Source organism: Cydia splendana, chromosome 17, assembly GCF_910591565.1.
Source record: "Cydia splendana chromosome 17, ilCydSple1.2, whole genome shotgun sequence".
Taxonomy (NCBI): Eukaryota; Metazoa; Arthropoda; class Insecta; order Lepidoptera; family Tortricidae; genus Cydia; species Cydia splendana.
Genome location: NC_085976.1, coordinates 4,821,447 through 4,843,390, shown reverse-complemented (window position 1 = coordinate 4,843,390; position 21,944 = coordinate 4,821,447). Strand labels below are relative to the sequence as shown.

Below are 21,944 nucleotides of genomic sequence, written 5' to 3'. Positions count from 1 at the left end.
ATTCGCTTGTAATCAACCCATCAATCAGTGCAGTGTGCACCAAGTCTAAAATTCAAGTTGAAACTATAATTACAATATTATACTTAAATACTTATAGCAATGTTGTTATTTCCAAAGTGTTCACTAGAATATACAAATTGTGTACTTAATTTTAAAGAACTATAGATTATATGGCGATGTAAGGATTGGTGAACGACCGTGCATGATATTTAGCGCTTTTCGATGTTGTTTTGGCAATGTTTTTATATTCAAAGTGTGCACTAGAAAATAGGTACAAATAAATTTAAAGAACTAGAATATATTAATGTAAGGATTGGTAAACATTGCATGTGTTTTGACAATGTCACAAGTGCATGACATTCAGCGCTTTTGATGTTGTTTATGGCTTATACCGTACCTACATTATATCATAACCCTCCTTTTGCGTTGCCGTAGTCGGGTAAAAATGTATTAGCGTACCTAGACATTATAAAATATTCTGACGCTGCGTTGCCACTCGTAACATGCGTTCTATGGTACGAAATCGGGTCATGGTAGCTCTTTTGAATATATGTTCAATCAATGAGATCATATGTTTTGATTTACTATAGGATATTATAGGTCCGAGGTTAACTTTATTTAAATGCGGTTTTAAAATTACTAAATAGATAACTCTATTCTAAAAATACACTGGACAATAGATATTAACGGCTATTCGAACAATAGTTACCCGATTTGGTAGTTTAAACTAATTAGCACTGGCCATACATTATAATTTATAAATGATCGTTTTTCACGCTCCATTATTTTTCTTAAAAGAAAAACTTTTATCTCCTAGTTTGTTTACTCGCTCTTCAAAAAGCATAATACTTAACAGTTAATAGGCAGGGCAGGCATATTGTTATTCAAAGCTCCGTACATAAAATACCGTTATTATGCTTATGCTGAAATGCTTGGGGTCTCTATAGGATATGCTAGGAATAGGTTAATTGCCATTAACTTACTTAAATACATGCATATACAGGTAAATTATTTGGTCCTAGATTGAGCCAAATTCTCGTTACATATTTATTTTCGCGTATGGGTCAGGCCGCGTAGCCAAGATGCCAATCGCTTAAGCTACGTAGCGATCGAAACGCAACTGTCACTGTCGCACTAATATGGGAGAGTGATAGAGAGACAAAGCTTTTCGTTGTCGAAGCGATAGCGATTGTTACCTTGGCTAGGCCGGCAGATTTACAATTAAGACAAACCATAGTATATCAACGAATTTACGTTACTAATCATACCTATAGGTACCTATGTCAGTCACTCAACTAATGGCGTTAAGAAACATAGCCCACATAGTTATTGATAAATTATTATATTGTAAGTACATTTCATTAATATATTACGTAAATATTTTATTCAAGTACTGGAAACTGTAAGCCACACTTATGATAAACCACCAAAACATTCCAGCTGAACAATCACCGACGAAGGGCAAATGTTTATTTTAATTTAAATAGTTTTATTGTTTTATCTTATTAGACGTAATGCCGAAAGGCATTCTCTACTAGTCAACCATGGGGCTTAACAAAAAGAAACATTCATTGACATAAACTGCATGGATATCCAAGACGATTATCATAGCGACAAATACTTAGGTATATTGTCGCGATCGAACGAAGGCAAACGAAGAGGACTACCGTTCTGAACTAAAAAAAATAGCCAAACTAATTGTATGATTAAAAAAATACCTGAATACTTAAGTTATTTCTTGAAAAAATAATTAAATTTTGATCAATATCCTAAAACCTAAAACCAATTTTGTTGTTACAAATCGACCTGTTGGCACTGTCACACATAGTTCGCCAGTTCCAATTTATTGTCCAAGTAGTTTCAAACAAATATTTTGTTATTGTTAAACTTTTCTCCCAGTGTAGCTTTCCAGTGTAGCCTGAGTTATATTGGAGTCATACTCGAACATCGCATAATTGATAACAACAAAAAGATGCTTGAACTAGGAGAATTTTAGTGTCATTTCGCACATTTTTCCTAAATCTTGCTTAAAAAAAAGGTGTTATTTCTAACCACATAATATCCTGGAACTATTTCTTAGGATGAGTCGTATATTTTCAAATATACGGTAGCAACAAATTCGCATTTTTACTATTTGTTTCGACAAGTCGTTTAACTCTTTTCGCTATCCTGATTGTTTCAAATCGGCGATGCGTGGACTGACTGTGCTAAAACTGACCAAATAATTGGGGATAAACTGAAAACCTGAACGTACATTTTGATATCTAAATGATGTCATTTAGTTATCAATGTTATCATTTACGCGTGCATTTTGCTCGTACTTGTTAGTACATTTATTGGCGCGAGCGAGACGCACGAGCGAATAACAAAATTACATCTATTTGTTGTCAAAATGTAAGTTCAAATTGCCCTCCTAGTCTATCACAGGCACAGAAAATGCTGAATCCATCCATTTTGTCACACTATTGTTCTTTTTTTAAGACTTATTTAAGAGCTTAAATGCTAATGATGTGCTTGCTATGGTTGCTTGTTTGGTAAGTTGTCTATTTCATTGTTTTTTTTTATATTTCTATTCTTGTACAGACCGTACAGCCGCCTTCAGATACCTATATCAGAGCGGCCAAGATGATCTAAAATATCTAAATACTTTGTCTTGATAATAGATGCTTTGTTCAGATATTTTTGTACACCTTGGTCGCTCCGATGGATCCGATGGCGACTCTAATTATGTAACTTTTATTCTATTAAATAGTAGCTATTTAAATGGCCTTCTAACATACTCCTAACCTAACTCATTTTTTTAGCCGAAAGACGCGCACCTTTGTAAACACTAGTAGGTACACGGACTTGCCCCTCTGTAAAGGGGCCCACTAATTAACAGTCCGCCGGACGGTATCGGCCTGTCAGTTGTTCGGAACTGTCAAAATTTGGATTTTTTGCAGCGTACACCCCTTTATTTAACAACCTCAGTTTTTTTGTGTAAGAGCTCTTTCTGCAGGATCCCGTTTTAGTAGTATACAAGCTACTATAGTAACGTTCACACGAGCAATCTGTTTGCGGGATACTGCACGCATACTACAAAAAACGGGATCCTGCAGAAAACCGTACCCGCAAAAAACTAGACGTCAGTGGGAAAGAGCTCTTACTAAACCAATTTCACATTTAAATATTGATCTTATCGCTTGAAGTAGATTGAAAAAAAAATTGATCGTATACCTACACCAAATTTTCCGCTTTTGCCAACCAAGATTTCACGCCACGCAAAACTATGCTTAACGCATTCACTGCCAGCACGAGCTACGCGCTACGTTCGCAGCCATCAATAACGTGAGTTATCCGCTTTGTAGCGAAAAGCGCCTACCAACAGAGAACCCGCCTATTAGCGGGTCACTGGCAGTGAATGTTGTACCAAGGCGTGTTGTAGTTATAGTGAACTACAATTGTTGGTAGCCGTCCTAAATATAATATGAAATACGACATATAATATTAATAGCTCGACTTTTACTATGATGTTAACCTCAAAGTAGCGAAAAAAAATTACCTACGTCCTACATCATAATCAAATAACATTCCGAAAGTTATACATTATATGAATCAGGACATAAATACAAGTTTCAGTACTAGAGTTAGACCAAGACAAGTCTGCAACGATTTTGTGTCCCGCCGAGTTTGTGATGTGTCCCGCCGAGTTTGTTGCCGGTCCCATATTGGGATACCCTCCTCCAATTGAGGGGGGATTTAAATCTTCTCGAGGCAGAGGCGTAGGGTTGGAGCCGGTATTTGACGTTCATAAGCGCATTGTAATATGCCTACTTGAATAAACTATTTTTTATCTTTATCTTTGATAGCACACGCAGTGCAAGTGTTATATTATACGTCATAATTTCATAGAAGTTTGACGTTTAAAATAACACTTGCACTGCGTGTGCTATCAAATTGTTACAGACTTGTCTTGGTGTATATAATTTGCGTAACGTTTATGTCAGTCGCGGGATGCTGCAAACTTTATGCAAAACTTAATTGCCCACGGCAATGCCAAGGACCATGGAACACGTAATTATATCCTGTAACACTGCGTACTCGTAGTAACGTTTATACACCAGTAATTATCTCTCGCACTTGCGTGGTTAAGCCCTCTCTTATGCCAATAGGTCACGCACTTAGCCAAACAAATCGTTGGCAATGGAGATGCAAGCCTCAGTGATGACATTAACACCTAGCCTGTTTTTAATTATTTACTTTAGTACCGTATTAATAAGGTATGTTTTGCTGGTAGTGTTAACGACTGGTAGTTAGTATCGGTAATTATATTTAAAGTAGTGTGGTTGTGTCATAGTTAACACCGCGTTTAAACCTCGTTGGTCAGGTGCACGCAAAAACCGCAGGTCGCTGCCACAAGTACGAACGTACGTTCCGTTAGAAGGGCGACCTCAGCGTAATGCTACAAAAATAATGAATTCGAGTAACACTATAGCCGGTCAAACAACTTTGTCAGTAGAAATAGACGCGAAATTCAAATATTATATGGGACGATAACCCTTCGCGCCTACATTTTTTAAATTTGCTGCTCTTTTCTACTGACAGAAATGGCTTGACAGACTTTATATACTACATATGTAGAAATATTTCTTTACTATGATTGTTTTGATTTTGTTAATCGGTGCCTACGGTTTATGAATAAAAATTAAATGAACTCTGTTTTTAATCATTGGCCAAAAAAATTAAGCGTTTGTAAGTTTGTATGCAAGACTGTACGAGTAAAAAATTGGCCTAAGGCCACAGAATAAATAATAGTACTAGGTACAGAAGACTCACTCTCTAACAAAACGCGTCTGTTAAGAGCCAACAGGAGTGGTCATTCCTCCATACAAACGTAGTCCTCGTTTTCCTCCGTGGTTTTTGAAGCTAGAGCAATGATTTTTTCAACACAGATTAATATTGTCAATATCTGTGTCGGACCGTTTTGCTTTTTTTGATATTTTTGTTTTTTAAGGCGCTAGAGCCCTTCAAAAACGGCCAAAATGGCCTAATAGACTATGCCGCAATGAGAGGCGTGGTATTCAAAACTGATATCAATTAGCCAAAAAAGCAAAACGGTCCGACACAGATAATTTCATAATCATTTAGATTTCCAAATTTGGTTACGATTGGTTAAGTTTTGGGGGAGGAAAAAGAGGACTACGAAACCTCGATTTTTGTCATTTTTACGCAGGATTTTTCGCCTCAGCTGCCCTGTCCCTATCGCACTAATTTTAGGGGCGGAGTCAAGTTTCTAAATACGTACACAGCCAGAAAAGTGATGGGCAATAGTCGACATTTAATGTCGATAATCTAGTGATGTAAGAAGTTATCGATAAACCGTCTTGTGTGAAAATATCTAGATCCTAAGATACAAGGGGTTTTGGGTTGAGTAGGGAACACATTTTTGTAGTTATGATATACAATCTATTATGAACTTTTTGATTCTAATATTTCAAATTAGAAATCAAAATCAAAAATATTTTATTGCATGGTTAAAATGGGTTAACAAAATTTTTAGGTACCTACAGGCACGCTTCGTAATTGTCGAGCAATTTAGGGTCCTAGCTGAATTGGTTGTTCCATACTTACTCGTGCTCTATGGAATGTCCAATTTAGCTAGAACCCTAAATGGCTCAACAATCACGGAGCGTGACAGTACTAATGATTCATGTTCTGTATATCCTGCCCTACAATGGCGTTAATATTTGGTTGTCATGTCTATACTTCGTTTTTAAGCATTATTGAAAAAAAAAATAGTAAATACTAATATTAACCACTAAGTACATAACTATTACAAAAAAAGCTAAATAATTATACGATTGCATGCTTAATAAAAAAGACACGTCACCTTCACTCTAATGCTAAACAAACGAAGAATAAGAACTAACAGCGATAAGACCGCCTGTTGCTACCTTTATCTACATTGTAAATCGGTTTTAGGGTTCCGTACCCAAAGGGTAAAACACGGGACCCTATTACTAAGATTCCGCTGTCCGTCCGTCCGTCTGTATCTCTGTATCTCACGAACCGTGATAGCTAGACAGTTGAAAATTTCACAGATGATTTATTTCTGTTGCCGCTATAACAACAAATACTAAAAACAGGATAAAATAAAAATTTTAGTGGGGCCTCCCATACAACAAACGTGATTTTTGACCGAAGTTAAGCAACGTCGGGCGGGGTCAGTACTTGGATGGGTGACCGTTTTTATAAATAATGGTACGGAACCCTTCGTGTGCGAGTCCGACTTGCACTTCGCCGGTTTTTTTTTAATTTGTTTTTATGTTTGTGGTGTAATAAAGAATATTTTAGAGTCAGACCAAGAAAAGTCTACAGCAATTTTGATAGCACACGCAGTGCAAGTGTTATTTATATGTCATAATTTCATAGAAGCGACGTTTGAAATAATACTTGCACTGCGTGTTCTATCAAAATCGCTATAGATTTTTCTTGGCCTAACTCTACTTTAAATTACAAAGTAAGGCCTAAATTATAAAATAAGGCCCATCAATGTTTTTTTTTTGTGTTTATTAAACTTGATATTTTGTCTATAGTATTAGCGGACATGGCCTCAAAATTTAAACCCGCTTAAGAATCGGGCCTTATTTCGTCCATTATATACAATACTACCCATTTTTGTGTAGTCATTATTTATACTATAGAAGCATTGTTTGAGTAGCCAATTATTTAAACAGTATTTTTTTAAAGGGCAACGGTGGCAATATTTTAAGGTCTGGATAATAATATACAGATCTTAATAAGGATATCAATGTAAGTGAATGTTACCATGACTACCAAACAAACAAATGTGATAGAATTTGCCAGCTGGCATTGTAACATTCAGACAGTAGTACATAGGTACCTAATCTGAAATATGAATAAATTAGTAATATTTTAAACAGGAAAGTAAACCGAATTTTGGCCTTTTGCTGGACACAATCACAATAGTAATTTGTTTTACAAGAGGGCAAAGTTTATCGCCACCGGTTGATGCATTTGCAGCACCAATGGTAGAAAATGCAAGCTCATCATCAACTGCATAATCGACGTTTGATATGACTATTGAATCCGAGCTTTTTGATCATGAATCATGATAAAACAAAATTTTAGAAGGTCGCAGAATAGTGGATTTAAAATATTTATTTTCTGTGATCTCAAATATCAGGCACGATCATACAAATTGTACATTTGCTGATCTTGCCTTTGTCATTGAAAGACGTAAGGGTTTACACAGAGAATATATATTTAAGTGTAATATGTGCAAAAAAAAGGAAACGATACACTCTGAAGACCCAAAAAGAAAATGTTAGTAAATACTGCTCCTCCCCATGGTTACTTGGTTCCTTATTCAACCTACCTGAAATTAAACGAGTAGGTTAGTAAATTATATCATTTTACATTATAAAGTTAAATGTTTAGGTATCTCAATCACTTACTCACTGGTGGACATGGACGCAAAATTTTTGCCCATCTACTTAAACTATCTTATAAAAAATGAAATTTTGAAAGTTAGCACGCTTAAAGTTCGTTTTTTTGCATTAAGGTAACAGATTTTGACATGTCTTATTAAAAATTACCATTGAAAAATAAGTCATAGCAAATATGTTAGAATTATAAATCATATTAATCATATTAATGAGCAAGAGCACCCTAAACCGGCGAGCGTGTATGAGGAATGTTATGAATGTGAAGGAAGCGAAAGTGGTATGTCAGGATCGTAGCAAGTGGAAATCCGTGGTCTCTGCCTACCCCTCCGGGAAATAGGCGTGATTGTATGTATGTATGTATGTATGTATTAATCATATACTTTTTTATATTCTTTTGCTTTCATAAGTAATATAAACTAATTTTTGAAAGCGTTTTTCAATAATTATTAATAAAAAGACACGTCATGATTGTTTACCTTCTTTCTAATGCTAAAAAATAACGAACTATAATAACCGGGCCTTATTTGGTACAGAACCTTGATTTGATAGGTACATCGGATATTCTGGGCCCCTGAGTTTGTTACGTAAAGGACAAAATGGTGACATGTGGTTAGAGCTGATACTGTTAAACTAGTGGTTCTGTGCGCTAAGTATAAAAAATAAGCTTCAGCGAACTCATTAAGCCTAGAAAAAACCCTACACCCTACTGCCACTTAAGTCAGTCTTGAGTCTTTGAATCAATTTCCGTAGTAGTACTACTACTACTAAGGTACTAGGAGGTAATAAGGCCTATAGTAGGTATAATAAGGCCTACCTGAAAAATAATGTTCTTACAACAGTGTAACCGTGTAAGTTATTTGAGTAACATATATGTAAAGTGATACAATTAAAAGCTAACAGCAAACCAGTACATAAATTATATCTTATGTACTTCTTATGAATTACACTCTTATAAAGGTTTCGGCTAATTACGCTTAATTACTTGAATAAAGGTAGATGAATTGCGTGCGGTCCAATAGGTAACCACAACTCACGGAGTCCAAAACAATAAGCTGATCAGCAAAGTCAAGTAAACAAAGCCAAGTCACAGTAGTAGAAAGATTATCGAGTTCCGTAAACGTAAGCCGGGTCAAAAAATTCAATCGCAACACAGTAAGTAATAAGTGAACGCCTCGTGGCAGTAACGCACGAAAAATAACATTGCAAATTGTCGGCAATGAGGCGCGCGCGGGTGCAAGCGTACGCATCTGTGTGCGTGCATTACACACACAAATACAGTCTCTCACGCCCCGTCAGAGCGACGGGTATATTCAGCTTGAAATCTCAAAATTGACTTTTAGCTCAGCTCCCGTTTCGTCTTAAGATCAGGACAGATATGGCCGCTAGGTGGCGACAGCGCCACGCGCGGCTTTTGACTAGCTACCAAAATTGGTGTGAAACGGATGTACTTTTAGCTACCTGTAGCAAAGCGACGAAATCGCGGAGTGAACCACGCCAGCTAAGGCAAAAGTGCGATGTCAGCGCAAAAAAATGGCAACTTCCCGTTCATAACAGCACCATTCAACGATACGAGGAGTAATCGCGTTCCTAACAGAGGGCCCACCGGGAAACACGTTCGACGTGTTGCCTCTCTGTCGCACTTGTAAATTCGTACGCAAGTGTTTCATGAGGCAACACGTCGAACATGGATCGCGGTAGGCCCTCAGTTGTTAGTAGCGAAGACAATCGAGTTACGCATTAATTTCGCGATAACAACGCATCAATGAACGTATGTTACGCACGAGTGTTTGTAAAACTGCGGGACATTTAGCCGATAACAATGGATTCGGGATGTGTCATTCATCGTATTGTCATATGTAGATCAGATGTACGAAGAGATTTATCGTCTGTGAGTGTGAGTTAATAATACATACATGTACATTACGATACAAGTGCGAAAAATAGGAAATTCGCACAACGTACAACGTTTTACAGTACATATGGCCCTTTAAATGTTCGATATACTTACATGCTAATTATCGCACTAGTGCGGTAGAGTAACACCATATCTACTGTAAATATTATTTGTACTCCATTTTGGATTTCACGGGCCTATAAATCCCGGTCTTATCTACACCTAGCCAACACGTAGTATCTATATACTATCTATCTACTGTAAATATTATTATTATTTAAACTATGCCTCTGGGTTTATTAATTAATTATTAATTAAAGGAGACATAATACCTAAGAACTACGTGCTCGTACAGACGCCCCAATACCTAAATCTGTTGGCGACTGTACAATCCTTTTCTCTCGAAGTATAAAATAAATAAGGGTATTTTTAAAATACCTCTTCAACGCCAGATAAGAAAGACACTAAGCAAACTTTAATCATAACGTGCAAACATGAACTCACGCGCAAGATGTGCCGAAAACACATAACGACATAACATCAGCATAACATTGACTCAGTGATATTTTAGTCTTAACAATAACTATAAAAACATTCATTTTGAAGATAAGTAAGAAAACCGTATTATTATTTATTGCGTTATTATTAAGGCAGCCACTTGTAATATGACTTGCGGTCTTAGTGGATTTGTTATGATGATTGTGTGGTTAAAATTGCAATTTTAGTACTCACCTTATGGTCTAAGATCCCACGATCCCGTTTCTATGGTCGACCTTCACCAATCTGTCTGACGGATGAAACTATGAAAATATGAAAGAAAATATGTTCCTGAACATTAAAAAATAGGGTTGCCTAAAGAAATCCGGTCAAAGCTATTTTTAAAAAAATTTTGAAAAAAAAATGTTGTCTTCCAATTTCACCGATTTGTCTGACAAACGAAATAAGTCCCAATGGAAAGTATAGAACTTGTACAACATAAATCAACTAGGTTGCCTATCTTTTTCCGGTCACTATTATGTGGTTGCCATGTTTAAACAGGTGCGTTTTTATCGATAATTGCACTCATCTGTCTGACGCTTGAATCATATATCAAAATGTTGGTAATTTTATTGCGAATACAGTGGCATAGGGTTGCCTGCGAAAATCCGGTCACAAATAAGGGTTGCCAGGCTTTTAAGTAAAATAAGAAGGGAAGACTTTTACCGATAACTCATAAACGGCTTAACCTATCAAATTTGTTTTATTTTGTTTGAAGGAGTATTTTAAGCACTATTTTTATGATTTTTTTCATATTTTTTGGATCAATGGTTCAAAAGTTAGAAGCAATACCCGTATTTTGTTCTTTCTAAATTTTTATTTCCAAAACGGTTAACTTTATCAAAAAATATTGTTTGCAGACCCCTAATTATTTTTAAAGACCTATCCAACGACACCCCACACTGTAGGGTTAAAACGGTAAAAAAAAATCACGTACATGTTGATTATTTCAAAGCGATTATTTCCGAAAACATTCACTTAATCAAAAAATGTTATTCTAAGACCCCTATTTATTTTCAAAGACCTATCTAACGATATCCCACATCGTAGGGTTGAAGTGAAAAAAAAAACTCACATACATTTTGTTTCGTAACAAGCGATTTTTTTCGAAAATGTTCACTTTATCAAAAAATGTTTCTTGAACACTCTTATTCATTTTAAAAGACCTATCCAACGACATCCCACACCTTAGGGTTGAAACGAAAAAAAAAACACCACACATTTAGTTTCTTTCGAAGCGTTTAATTCCGAAACTTTTCACTTTATCAAAAAATGTTTATAGAAAACCCCCATTTATTTTCAAAGACCTATCCAACGACACCCCACGTTATAGGGTTGAAACGATGTAAAAATATTCACACACGTTTTGTGTCTCTTAAAGCTATTATTTCCAAAAATATTCACTTTATCAAAAAATGTTAGGTAGTAGTTAGATAGGTATTTTAAAATAAATAGGGGTCTTAGAAAAACATTTTTTGATTAAGTGAATGTTTTCGGAAATAATCGCTTTGAAAGAATCAAAATGTACGTGATTTTTTTTTACCGTTTTAACCTTACAGTGTGGGGTGTCGTTGGATAGGTCTTTAATAAAAAATAGGGGTCTGCAAACAATATTTTTTGATAAAGTAAACCGTTTTGGAGATAATAATTTAGAAAGAACAAAATACGGGTATTCCTTCTAACTTTTGAACCATTGATCCAAAAAATATGAAAAAAATCATAAAAATAGTGCTTAAAAACTCATTCAAACAAAATTAAAACAAACTTGATAGGTTAAGCCGTTTATGAGTTATCGGTAAAAGTCTTCCCTTCTTATTTTACTTAAAAGCCTGGCAACCCTTATTTGTGACCGGATTTTCGCAGGCAACCCTATGCCACTGTATTCGCAATAAAATTACCAACATTTTGATGTATAATTCAAGCGTCAGACAGATGAGTGCAATTATCGATAAAAACGCACCTGTTTAAACATGGCAACCACATAATAGTGACCGGAAAAAGATAGGCAACCTAGTTGATTTATGTTGTACAAGTTCTATACTTTCCATTGGAACTTATTTCGTTTGTCAGACAAATCGGTGAAATTTGAAGAAAAAATTTTTTTTTCAAAAATTTATTAAAAAAAAATATCCTTGACCGGATTTCTTTAGGCAACCCTATTTTTTTATGTTCAGGAACATATTTTCTTTCATATTTTCATAGTTTTATCCGTCAGACAGATTGGTGAAGGTCCGATGTATGGGGGATCTCCTACTATTAAAGGTCATAAAATTCAATTGTAAATGGACGGAAAAAAAATTAAAAGCATCTTGAAGTGAAAAGCACTTGAAACATTTACATTTACCGAATGCTTGCCGATATTCGAATGAGCTTTTATAGGTATTTACCAACATGAATACAAATAAGTAGTAACTTCAATTTTCTTAAATTTTGAAATGCTTGTTTTCATGTGAAAATTGGCGAAATTGCTGGGGTCAAACTTCAACACAGTACCTACACAACACAAGGCAGCTTGATAATAGAAAAAAATATATTTAGGTATAAGGCGTTATAAAAAAAATCTCTGCTGCCTTTTGTTTCTTAATTCTATAATGGGCCTTGAAAATTAAATAATTAAATTCTAAAAAGTTATAATTATAAAACTATTGTTTTATATTTTGTATTAGGTACTGTGTATTTTGACTTGCCGGTGCCGCAGTCGAGCCGGTGTAAGAATAGTGTGCTATAGGTACGTATGTAGGTAGGTACATATCAAGTAAATTCGTATAGGAATTTAACCTACTTATTATTGAATTGATTGAGCGCGTTAACTTCATTTCATGGTATTTGTGCAGCCGACTGATGTACTTCATCATTGCAGCCTATATACGTCCCACTGCTGGGCACAGGACTCCTCTCATACGCGAGAGGGCTTGGGCTATAGTCCCCACGCTAGCCCAATGCCGATTGGGGACTTCACATACACCTTTGAATTTCTTCGCAGATGTATGCAGGTTTCCTCACGATGTTTTCCTTCACCGAAAAGCTAGTGGTAAATATCAAATGATATTTCGTACATAAGTTCCGAAAAACTCATTGGTACGACTACGAGCCAGGATTTGAACCCGCGACCTGCGGATTGAAAGTCGGACGTCATATCCACTCGGCTACCACCGCTCATTGATGTACTTACTTCTCGTTAAATAGATTAGTGAAGGGAACAAAACTTGAAGGCGACTACTATTAAATTGATTATTAATGATTAACACGTGATTTATTTATGTCCCAGGCCGGATATCCTATCTTGGCCGTGGCTTTTCATTGCGGGTATTCAGATAATATGTGTTTGCCTTCCCTTATGATAATTGGTACAATAATAGTTAAATAAATTTTAAACGTTTTTTACCTATACCTTTCTGTAATATTTTTGTAAAGGTTTGTACATACTAATATATTATACCTTATTAGATGTGCACATCCATTTTATTTTATTTGTTGTATTTTTTGCGCAAAACAAACGCACGCGAGTATTTTTAGGGTTTCGTACATAGTGACGCAGCGTAACATGGAACGAGCCATGCTCGGCATAACACTTCGCGATCGAGTCCGAAACGAGCTCATCCGAAAACGCACAAAAGTCGTCGACATAGGTCACAGGGTCGCCCGGCTAAAATGGGCCTGGGCAGGGCATATGTGCCGACTTCACGACGAACGGTGGAGCAAGTGCGTTTTGGAGTGGAGACCCCGGCTAGGCAGAAGAAGTGTAGGCAGACCACCCGCCCGTTGGTCCGATGACATAAAGGAGACTGCGGGACCAGTCTGCGGGCTCAGCACGGTTCCATTTTTATCGACTATCACTATGCGCGTCCCTTTCGCACTTACATACTTGTTAGAACGTGACAGGCATGGTGACAAGGGATAAAAACGCGACCGTGCTAAGCCGCCTGGATGAGGGAGACTAACAACCGCTCAAAGTGGAGAGAGATTGAAGAGGCGTATGCCCAACGGTGGGCGAACACACGCTGAAGAAGAAGAAGAAGAGAAGACATATTGCGATGCGACCTTAGACGATCAGTCTTTATCCTATACTATTCATAAATTATACGCCTAAATTAACCTTCCTCAAGAATCACTCTACTGATAGGTGAAAACCACATGAAAATCCATTCAGTAGAGTTTTTGAGTTTATCGCGAAAATAACATGCACACAGACAGACGTGCTGGTGGACTTTGTTTTATAAGGTGCAGCGATAGAGTTCGTCTAAGTAAGGCTATAAATTATTAACTCTACTATAACTCTGCACAGGCTGTGAAGTGACAAAGTGTGGATTGCGACTATTAACGTCATATTTTCTTAGGAAGTAGATGTTTATGGTGACACTACCACACTATTTCACTGGAAACTCTGTGCAGAGTTAGTTTTGGTCCAACTCTACAGTGTTTGATTTGAATCACTGGGCAACAACATAAGTATAATCTTACAATTAAATAAGTTACCTAAAATTAAAACTACCTACAAAACTAAAACTAATACTTAAAAAAACAAAAAATATATATCTATAGAGGGCCCCTGGGGCATAGTGCCAAAGAAACTGGCAGCATTTCCTCGCTTCATCGCAACGAGGAAGCTGCCAGCTCTTTTGTCCCCAGTGACCTCAACCAGCCGTTTGGCCAAATCCGCAATTTTAACATTGAATCACTGGGCTCACTTGATGCCGGTTGCCCTCCATATACTATGTAATCCAGTGTTTACGCACCATTTATTGTTACAAGCATATTATTTAGCAAGTCGGTTGCATGTGGTAGTATTGAGTAGGTATGTATCTACACTAATGATTTTAGTAAATACACTACGGCAACTATTTGTTGCCGGTTATGTCATTGTTCAGCATTTGCATTTGGCGGCAATATACATACTCGTACATACTGGAATGGTATTTATTCAACATATTCAGATAAACATTAACGTCGTGGTTTATTGACCTGCAATGATTTTTTACAAAAGTGGATTCTAACCACTTTTGTAAACAAACATTACTCTCGTCCGAGCCGAAAGACTTGAGGGCTTATTCAGAAACATATTTTAATCCCGTTCCTTGTGTTTATTTTCATGGCATTTGCCTTTGTAAAAGTTTTGGCAAAAATTTAATTTTTGGTACAAGCTTTTATCGCCGACTGTACTTTTCTTTCCACAGGCAACTAATACTCATTGAGACAATTAATTATAAAAACCCCAAACACAATTAGTATTTTTATTAGAGTTCATATGGCCACCTCCTGTCTCCATCATCAGATCAGCTCGATGGTACCATAATATTGCATTGTCATCCGATTAATACATGCATGCAAAATTTCAGCTCAATCGGAAACCGGGAAGTGGATCAAATTTAACTTGCAAGATTTGATTACAGACAGACAGACAGACAACGGTCAGGTAAAACTAAATAAAAGCTTCTAAAAACATGTACCCATTCAGTATCAAAACTACAATTTTGCGTTAGCATAGCTTAACATAATACATAAGTAGGTACCTATGCGATGCCCCTTGCATGTTGCACGATGCATGCATGATGAGTTATGATACTTATAATATGATCATAAAACAATACTTTTTGGGCTGACTTAAGCAGTAGGTATATTTTATGAATGCAAAAAAAATATCTTGCGTGCACACCTATTATCACTGATGTTGCTTATATGCCTATTCTACTTGGTATAGAATCAAAGTATAGAATGTATCTATAGGTATTAGGTAAGTTAATCCCTTACAAGGAGAAGGGTGTGAGAAGCTACCTGATTCAATATAGGTACCGATCCTGTAAAAATAAATTCTTAAGCTTTTTCAATCACGTCTAAACAGTTTTCCGAACGAAATACTCTCCGCGCCACCAGTCGAATTTTTAAAATAATTTTCCTCTCACCTCATGGTGGTTTGATGGTCCTTAAGGAGTCGATCGACCTTCTTGACATTTCGTTCATATCGGTACTAATTCTACAGCTCCGCGCCACGAGGCGAATTTTACAATAATTTCCCTGACATGATAGTCCTCCTTAAGGTAGACTGACCGTGCTTGTTGATGCTTTGTTTGAACTGGAATTCAATGCCGTTTCTTTGTTGCAGCCGAGTCGAGAGGCGTTGGAAGCGAGCCGGGAGCCAGTGAGAATAGTCCGCGCGCCCGCCGAGATACATCGACGTCTGCCCGCATAGGATGGTAGAAACTGACCCGGGGCCCAAACCTCACGGTAAGGCTACACACTAGTCCAGTTGGGTTAGAAGCAGCCTTAGGCGGTGGCGAGCAGGGCGGAGCCTCGCTCTTGCAGGGGCATACCGCAACAACAAAAACAAAGGTCCTGCAAAGATCTGCCCGGAGCATGGCAATAATTAAGGCTACCGCTGAGTCGAGTCAAGGAACAGACTGATTAGGCACAACACATCTTGGATGGATACCTATTAGTATCATCAGGATTATGACGCACTCGTTCATTTCTGGATAACCATAGCGGAGGGACACTTGAAGTCTTTAGAAACGAGCCAACACAAATTTGGCGAACAACAGCTAGACATACGTTAGGATGTATAGCTTCCTTGGCGTGACCCTCACGATTGTGACGAAGTGATTGAGCGCCCTGCGAACCGTCGGGCACCGGCGGTAATCGGCTCGGGGCGGTGACGTGGCCGCTCCGTTACACTCATCAGTCATAACACTTACGTCGGATCAACCGAAGATGCAGTCGGATAAGCGTAAACGTTTCCTAATTCAATTGTGGCCGTCTGACGGACTATTTGATGTACAGACAACAGCAGGGTGTCATTCGATCGCTCCAGACCAGTATATCTGAGACTGCCCGTTGTTAATGTGCGCTCTTACAGATCTTGAGGCCAAGTTACACCAGATTGCCCATGAACTCGACTCAACTTGTGAGTCTTGTGTTGTATACCAAACGTCTTTACCAAACGCTCGGACTCGTCCGCCTCATGCGAACCAACATAAGTGTTAACTCGAAATTCATAATAACAGTATGCTTATTTGGAGAACACATTCAAGTGTACTGTTAAGTGCCTGAGGCGAATGCTGGTTCACTTAGGCTAATGGGAATAACTTTCCAGAAGTAGCGATGTGAATGTATGATTTTATACGGTTAGTAGGTATGTTATTCTGCCTAGATACGCTGCTAGGCTGCTACCGACTAGCTAGGATATATGTTTGTAGAGCGTATATTAATGGATCTCATTAAAAAACGCTATCAGTAAAGCAGAATGCGTGGCCTTTATCGCAGAAAAAGGCACTATAGGTTATTGGTCTCTCTCTATCTAGGTAGAGTCTTCATAATGGTTTATTCAATATACTACAATTGATTATCGATATACTATAGATAAATTTTACTACAGTGACTTTATTTTTTATATTTATTAAGTAGGTATGTAATAGCGTTCTATTACATACATAGTAATATCTGCTCGGAAAACATATAAAAACTCAAAAATGCGCGTTTTCCCAGAGATAAGACCACGCTAGGTCGATTTTTCGCCCCCAAAAAGTCCAAAACCCCCATATATCAAATTTCATCGAAATCGTTAAAGCCGTTTCCGAGATCCCCGAAATAAATATATATGCAAGAATTGCTCGTTTAAAGGTATAAAAAAATAAATTGCTATATATACCTAAGTAATTATAGAGGTAGAGCACAATAATAGTTTAATCCTAGCTAGGTATTTTTGTTGCAGATTGTGATGTAAAAAGGAACCACCAACTAAACGGACCAGGTTCCAAGACTGCAGAACTTGGTAAGTTATATTAGGGTATATATACTTATTCGTTTGCTTAAAAAAACTCCAAATATTTCCTTAAGAATAACATTTGAAATAAGGAAAAATGTTATTGACTTAGGTGCGTTCATGACGCAAATATCACGCACCTAACAGAAATACCTACATATTTAAATTAACGAATTTTATCTAAAACAATTAGTGCTGCGCAAACGGCACTTATCACTAGACTCTTAATAAAACCTACTTTAGTACCGGCAAGTGGTCCAAGGCTAGCTAGTATGGAAGGCACATTTTATATAGATACCTATCTACAAAGAAAAGTGGACTGACCCCCAAACTGAGTGTACCTACTTAGTTGATGTACCTACATATGTGTGAACTCGTGACCGCGTGCACCGGCACCGCTGCGCTGTATTTTGTTAAACTATTGGATGCGCACTATCGAACTATATACCTATTGATTACGCAAAAGTTACCTAAATCACATAATAAATATTTCCATATTACTTATGAATTTAATTAACTTTTTTTAAAAAACCGTTATTTCCCACTGCGGCACATAAGAGTATTAAACATTTGTAGTTTCGAAATTCGATCCCATTTTTCATAAATATTTGTCTTCACAAATATGCGCGTTGTCTAACGCAGACGAACGGCCCACTGGTAAGAACTTGGTGGTAAACTAGTGGGAATAACCCGAAAAGACGCTAACAGGATCGTTAATCTGCATCGGACTACGTTCAATCATAGTGGTGTTGTCTTGGAATAAAATAATGCTCATATCAAACTTATAATCTCAACAATTCCTTTTTTCAGCAGTCGTCCCATCGCTGAAGACACCAGTCAAAGGCGATCCGGAAAAAGGCCCAGTCTCTGAGAAAGCTGACTTCGAGAAAGCTATCGAATTAGCCGGTAATTTAATTAAACATTTACACTACTTTACAAATGGTGTACTTTACACGGGTGACTATATTCGGTGTTCCATATAAAACAATTGGGGAAAATGCGCAGCATTTAGAACAATTTTTTTCCAAAAAGGTACCTACCTACCAAGCTAAAAGAAACAATAGTAAATTACAGAGTTAAACTAAATTGAATCACTTTTAGATACCTACGCATGGTATATATAAAAGTAAAGTAGGATGTTCGCAAGTAATCATTTCAATTGGTCAGACCCTCCTATTGAAGCCCAGACACGCGGGCCTTTATCGGTTGATACAATGGCTGACCGGACAACATCGAATCGTAAAAGTCCCGTCCCATTACTATGTACTAGACATGACCTTTCTTGTTTTCATTTATATTTATTAGGTAGGTATATCTATGTGTTTACCGCTTAGGTCTGTAATAGAGCAGCCTATCGGGAGCCAATTCGACACTTCATACGTAATGGTGGTTGGCTATATACCGTATGTCCAGTTCATAAACTATCAAATCGACGATGCCTAAATAGTCCTATAACACAGTTAGAATATTAAAAAAAAACTCTAAAAACACGTAGGTTGTCTGGGAGTTTCGTAGTGTTTGAAAGTTTCCAAAAAGTTGAAAATGTTGTCAGTAATCTGGAAAACATCCTTTATTTTTTTATGAAATATCGTAAATTTGTAAGAAACTTTCCAACTTTGTTAAGTATTCGCAACTTACACATCTGTATCCATTCAAGCGACAATACCACCAGATGTTACCAAATTTTCGGTGGACAATAATAATTATTGTCCAGTAGTAAAGTAGTTGCAAAATAGGTAAGTCAATAAGGAATTATTCCTTATTGACTTACCTATTTTGTTTTAAAACTGACTGACTTTTGTTTTAAAATTGAAACGAAATATAAGTGCGTACTTTTGGCTGCCCCTTGTTGGCAATTGTAGGTATATTATTATTTTTCGGTACTACTTATCTTTATGAACCTTACTTTTGTTTACTGTCTTGATGTAGTGACCTAACAGGTTAGCAAGCTAATAAAATTCTTTGTTTATACCACCACCACAGTAGGAAGTGGGTCCTAATTAACAACTAGACAAAAACTGCTTGACAATCACAACTCACGATTAAGCAATGAAGCTACCTGATAATGCCCCATAAGCAGTTACGTAACAATGTTTACAAAATACGAAAACATGTTCCGTAACAATTGTAACAAAACACTTTCAGCGGAACCGGACGCTCACAAATAAAAATAAAGGTGTAATGTCAGTAGTAAAGATTATGAATGACTTCGCATGACATTCCAGAGTATTTCTCTCGTAAACAGTTCTGCGATTCACAAAACTTCCCACCACTTGGCAGTCCAGTGTATTTGTCATCCGATGATGCATAGGTACATGTACGAATTAGAGTTCAAATTAAGTCTAGTTAGGAGATCGCAATGGAATGGATAATCGCTCGGTATTTTGTGTACAAGCGGGTTCCGCGAAGAGTGGCGTGACTGTTGTTTACTTTGGCCGGTAGTGACGTGTGAATGAATGAAGAGATACAATTTCACGCGCTGTCTTGTAAGGTTTTGTGTCAGGTAATTTAATTACGTAGCAATATCGTAACTAACGCGTAATAACACTAATAACATTTATAAAATCACCTTAACCCTATAGTCCGTAGCGTAGCGGCAACGTACGGAGACCGAACTCTAAAAAAAAGGTTGCCATATTTTTTAAACAGTCTTCCAGAAAATATCAGGCTCGAGCCCAATAAAACTAAATTTAAAACAGCAATCAAGCAGCACCTATTAAAAACCGGGCAAGTGCGAGTCGGACTCGCGCACGAAGGGTTCCGTACCATAATGCAAAAAAAAAAAAAAACAAAAAAAGCAGCAAAAAAAAAAACGGTCACCCATCCAAATACTGAACACTCCCGACGCTTAACTTTGGTCAAAAATCACGTTTGTTGTATGGGAGCCCCATTTAAATCTTTATTTTATTCTGTTTTTAGTATTTGTTGTTATAGCGGCAACAGAAATACATCATCTGTGAAAATTTCAACTGTCTAGCTATCACGGTTCGTGAGATACAGCCTGGTGACAGACGGACGGACGGACGGACGGACGGACGGACGGACGGACGGACGGACGGACGGACGGACAGCGAAGTCTTAGTAATAGGGTCCCGTTTTACCCTTTGGGTACGGAATCCTAAAAATGCTTGGGTGACAATTGTATGCCTGTGCCTGCAAATGTCACCCAAATAAAGTAAGGTATATCTGATTAAATTAGTTAAGTGTATGATGTTAGTTTTTATAATATTTTACATTGATTACGTATGTAAGTAATTATATAAGAGACTCGCACCTGCAGACAAACTGTGTAAACAGTTTTGCAGGGAACTGAATTAGATCGTAAGGTTATTTCTTGTATTAATAATAGTAATAAGGGCAGCTTGTGGCGAGCTGTTGGGGAGTAACGACCCCACGGACCCGAGTGCTCCCGAGAGTCGGTCAGGGTCTCCGTCTCCGGCGTGTCTTCGTCGGTCGGAGTGGACCCCAAGGGGACCCGCAAGACTCTCAGCTCCGGCTTACCTTCATTGGCCGTCCAGAGAGGAGTCGCTAGAGCTATATGCTCCAGGGGTGGAAGTGAAAGATGCATAAGACGCGAGTTGGCACAGTGTCTGGTAACAGCCACTGGGTAGAAAGCGGCGCACACCTCTCGACACCCCTGAGCCGCTCACACCGGTGTTGCTCCTGGTCGTCTTCCCGACGGCAGTTTCAGGGGCCCATCTAGTCAGCGGCGAGTCACCGCCTGCCTCGATGACGGTGTTAACATTGTTATGGCAGGTGTCCGGACCTCTTTTACAATAGCCCAGTCTCATTGTCCACCCAAACATCAATCCATAGACCGGCATACTGTTCACTTTTTCTACAATAGTCCCAATGCCTGCTGAGACCGGTTCATGGGTGTCTATTGTTGCGCCTGTGAACGGGTTCCAGCAGGCGTTCTACATGACATTAAAGCTCTCCAAAGGGCCTCTACGTGTTGGATATATATCCCCACGCAAGCCTATCAAAAGACCGGGATTTATAGGCCCGTGTTATCTAAGGAGATACAAATAGTAATAAAATAAATAAATAACATACTTAAAACAAAAACGCAATTCTACTATAAAAATTACGGTTCGAAATCGAATGATTAGAAAGGAATATCAAATGGTTAAAGGGTTAAAGTTCTTTGTTAAGTCACCTGTTATCTAATTTTGTTTTAGTATTTACAATTACCTATTAGGATATTCCTTGGATAAAATGCTGTTTCCTATTCATTTAATCCTCCTCTGTCCAAAACAAACAAGAGCCAAGTTTCCTATGGAGATTGTAATTATAATATTATGTATAG

At 37.5% G+C, this 21,944-nt stretch overlaps 1 protein-coding gene and 1 long non-coding RNA gene across 3 annotated transcripts in view; both read left to right on the top strand.

Annotated features, from left to right (window-relative positions):
- Nucleotides 1-21,944, top strand: part of LOC134798698 (synaptic vesicle glycoprotein 2B) — a 66,292-nt gene that overhangs the window by 38,936 nt on the left and 5,412 nt on the right. For both annotated transcript variants that reach the window (XM_063771083.1, XM_063771084.1), the window contains exons 2-4: nt 15,980-16,101; nt 17,585-17,644; nt 18,446-18,541. In XM_063771083.1, the coding sequence (XP_063627153.1) occupies nt 16,068-16,101; nt 17,585-17,644; nt 18,446-18,541 (190 nt within the window). In that variant the 5' untranslated portion in view covers nt 15,980-16,067. The remainder of the gene's footprint in view (nt 1-15,979; nt 16,102-17,584; nt 17,645-18,445; nt 18,542-21,944) is intronic.
- LOC134798741 (uncharacterized) overlaps nt 15,210-21,944 on the top strand; it is a 477,103-nt gene continuing 470,368 nt past the window's right edge. Inside the window, exon 1 of the long non-coding RNA XR_010145261.1 lies at nt 15,210-15,287. This is a non-coding gene — a long non-coding RNA (uncharacterized LOC134798741). The remainder of the gene's footprint in view (nt 15,288-21,944) is intronic.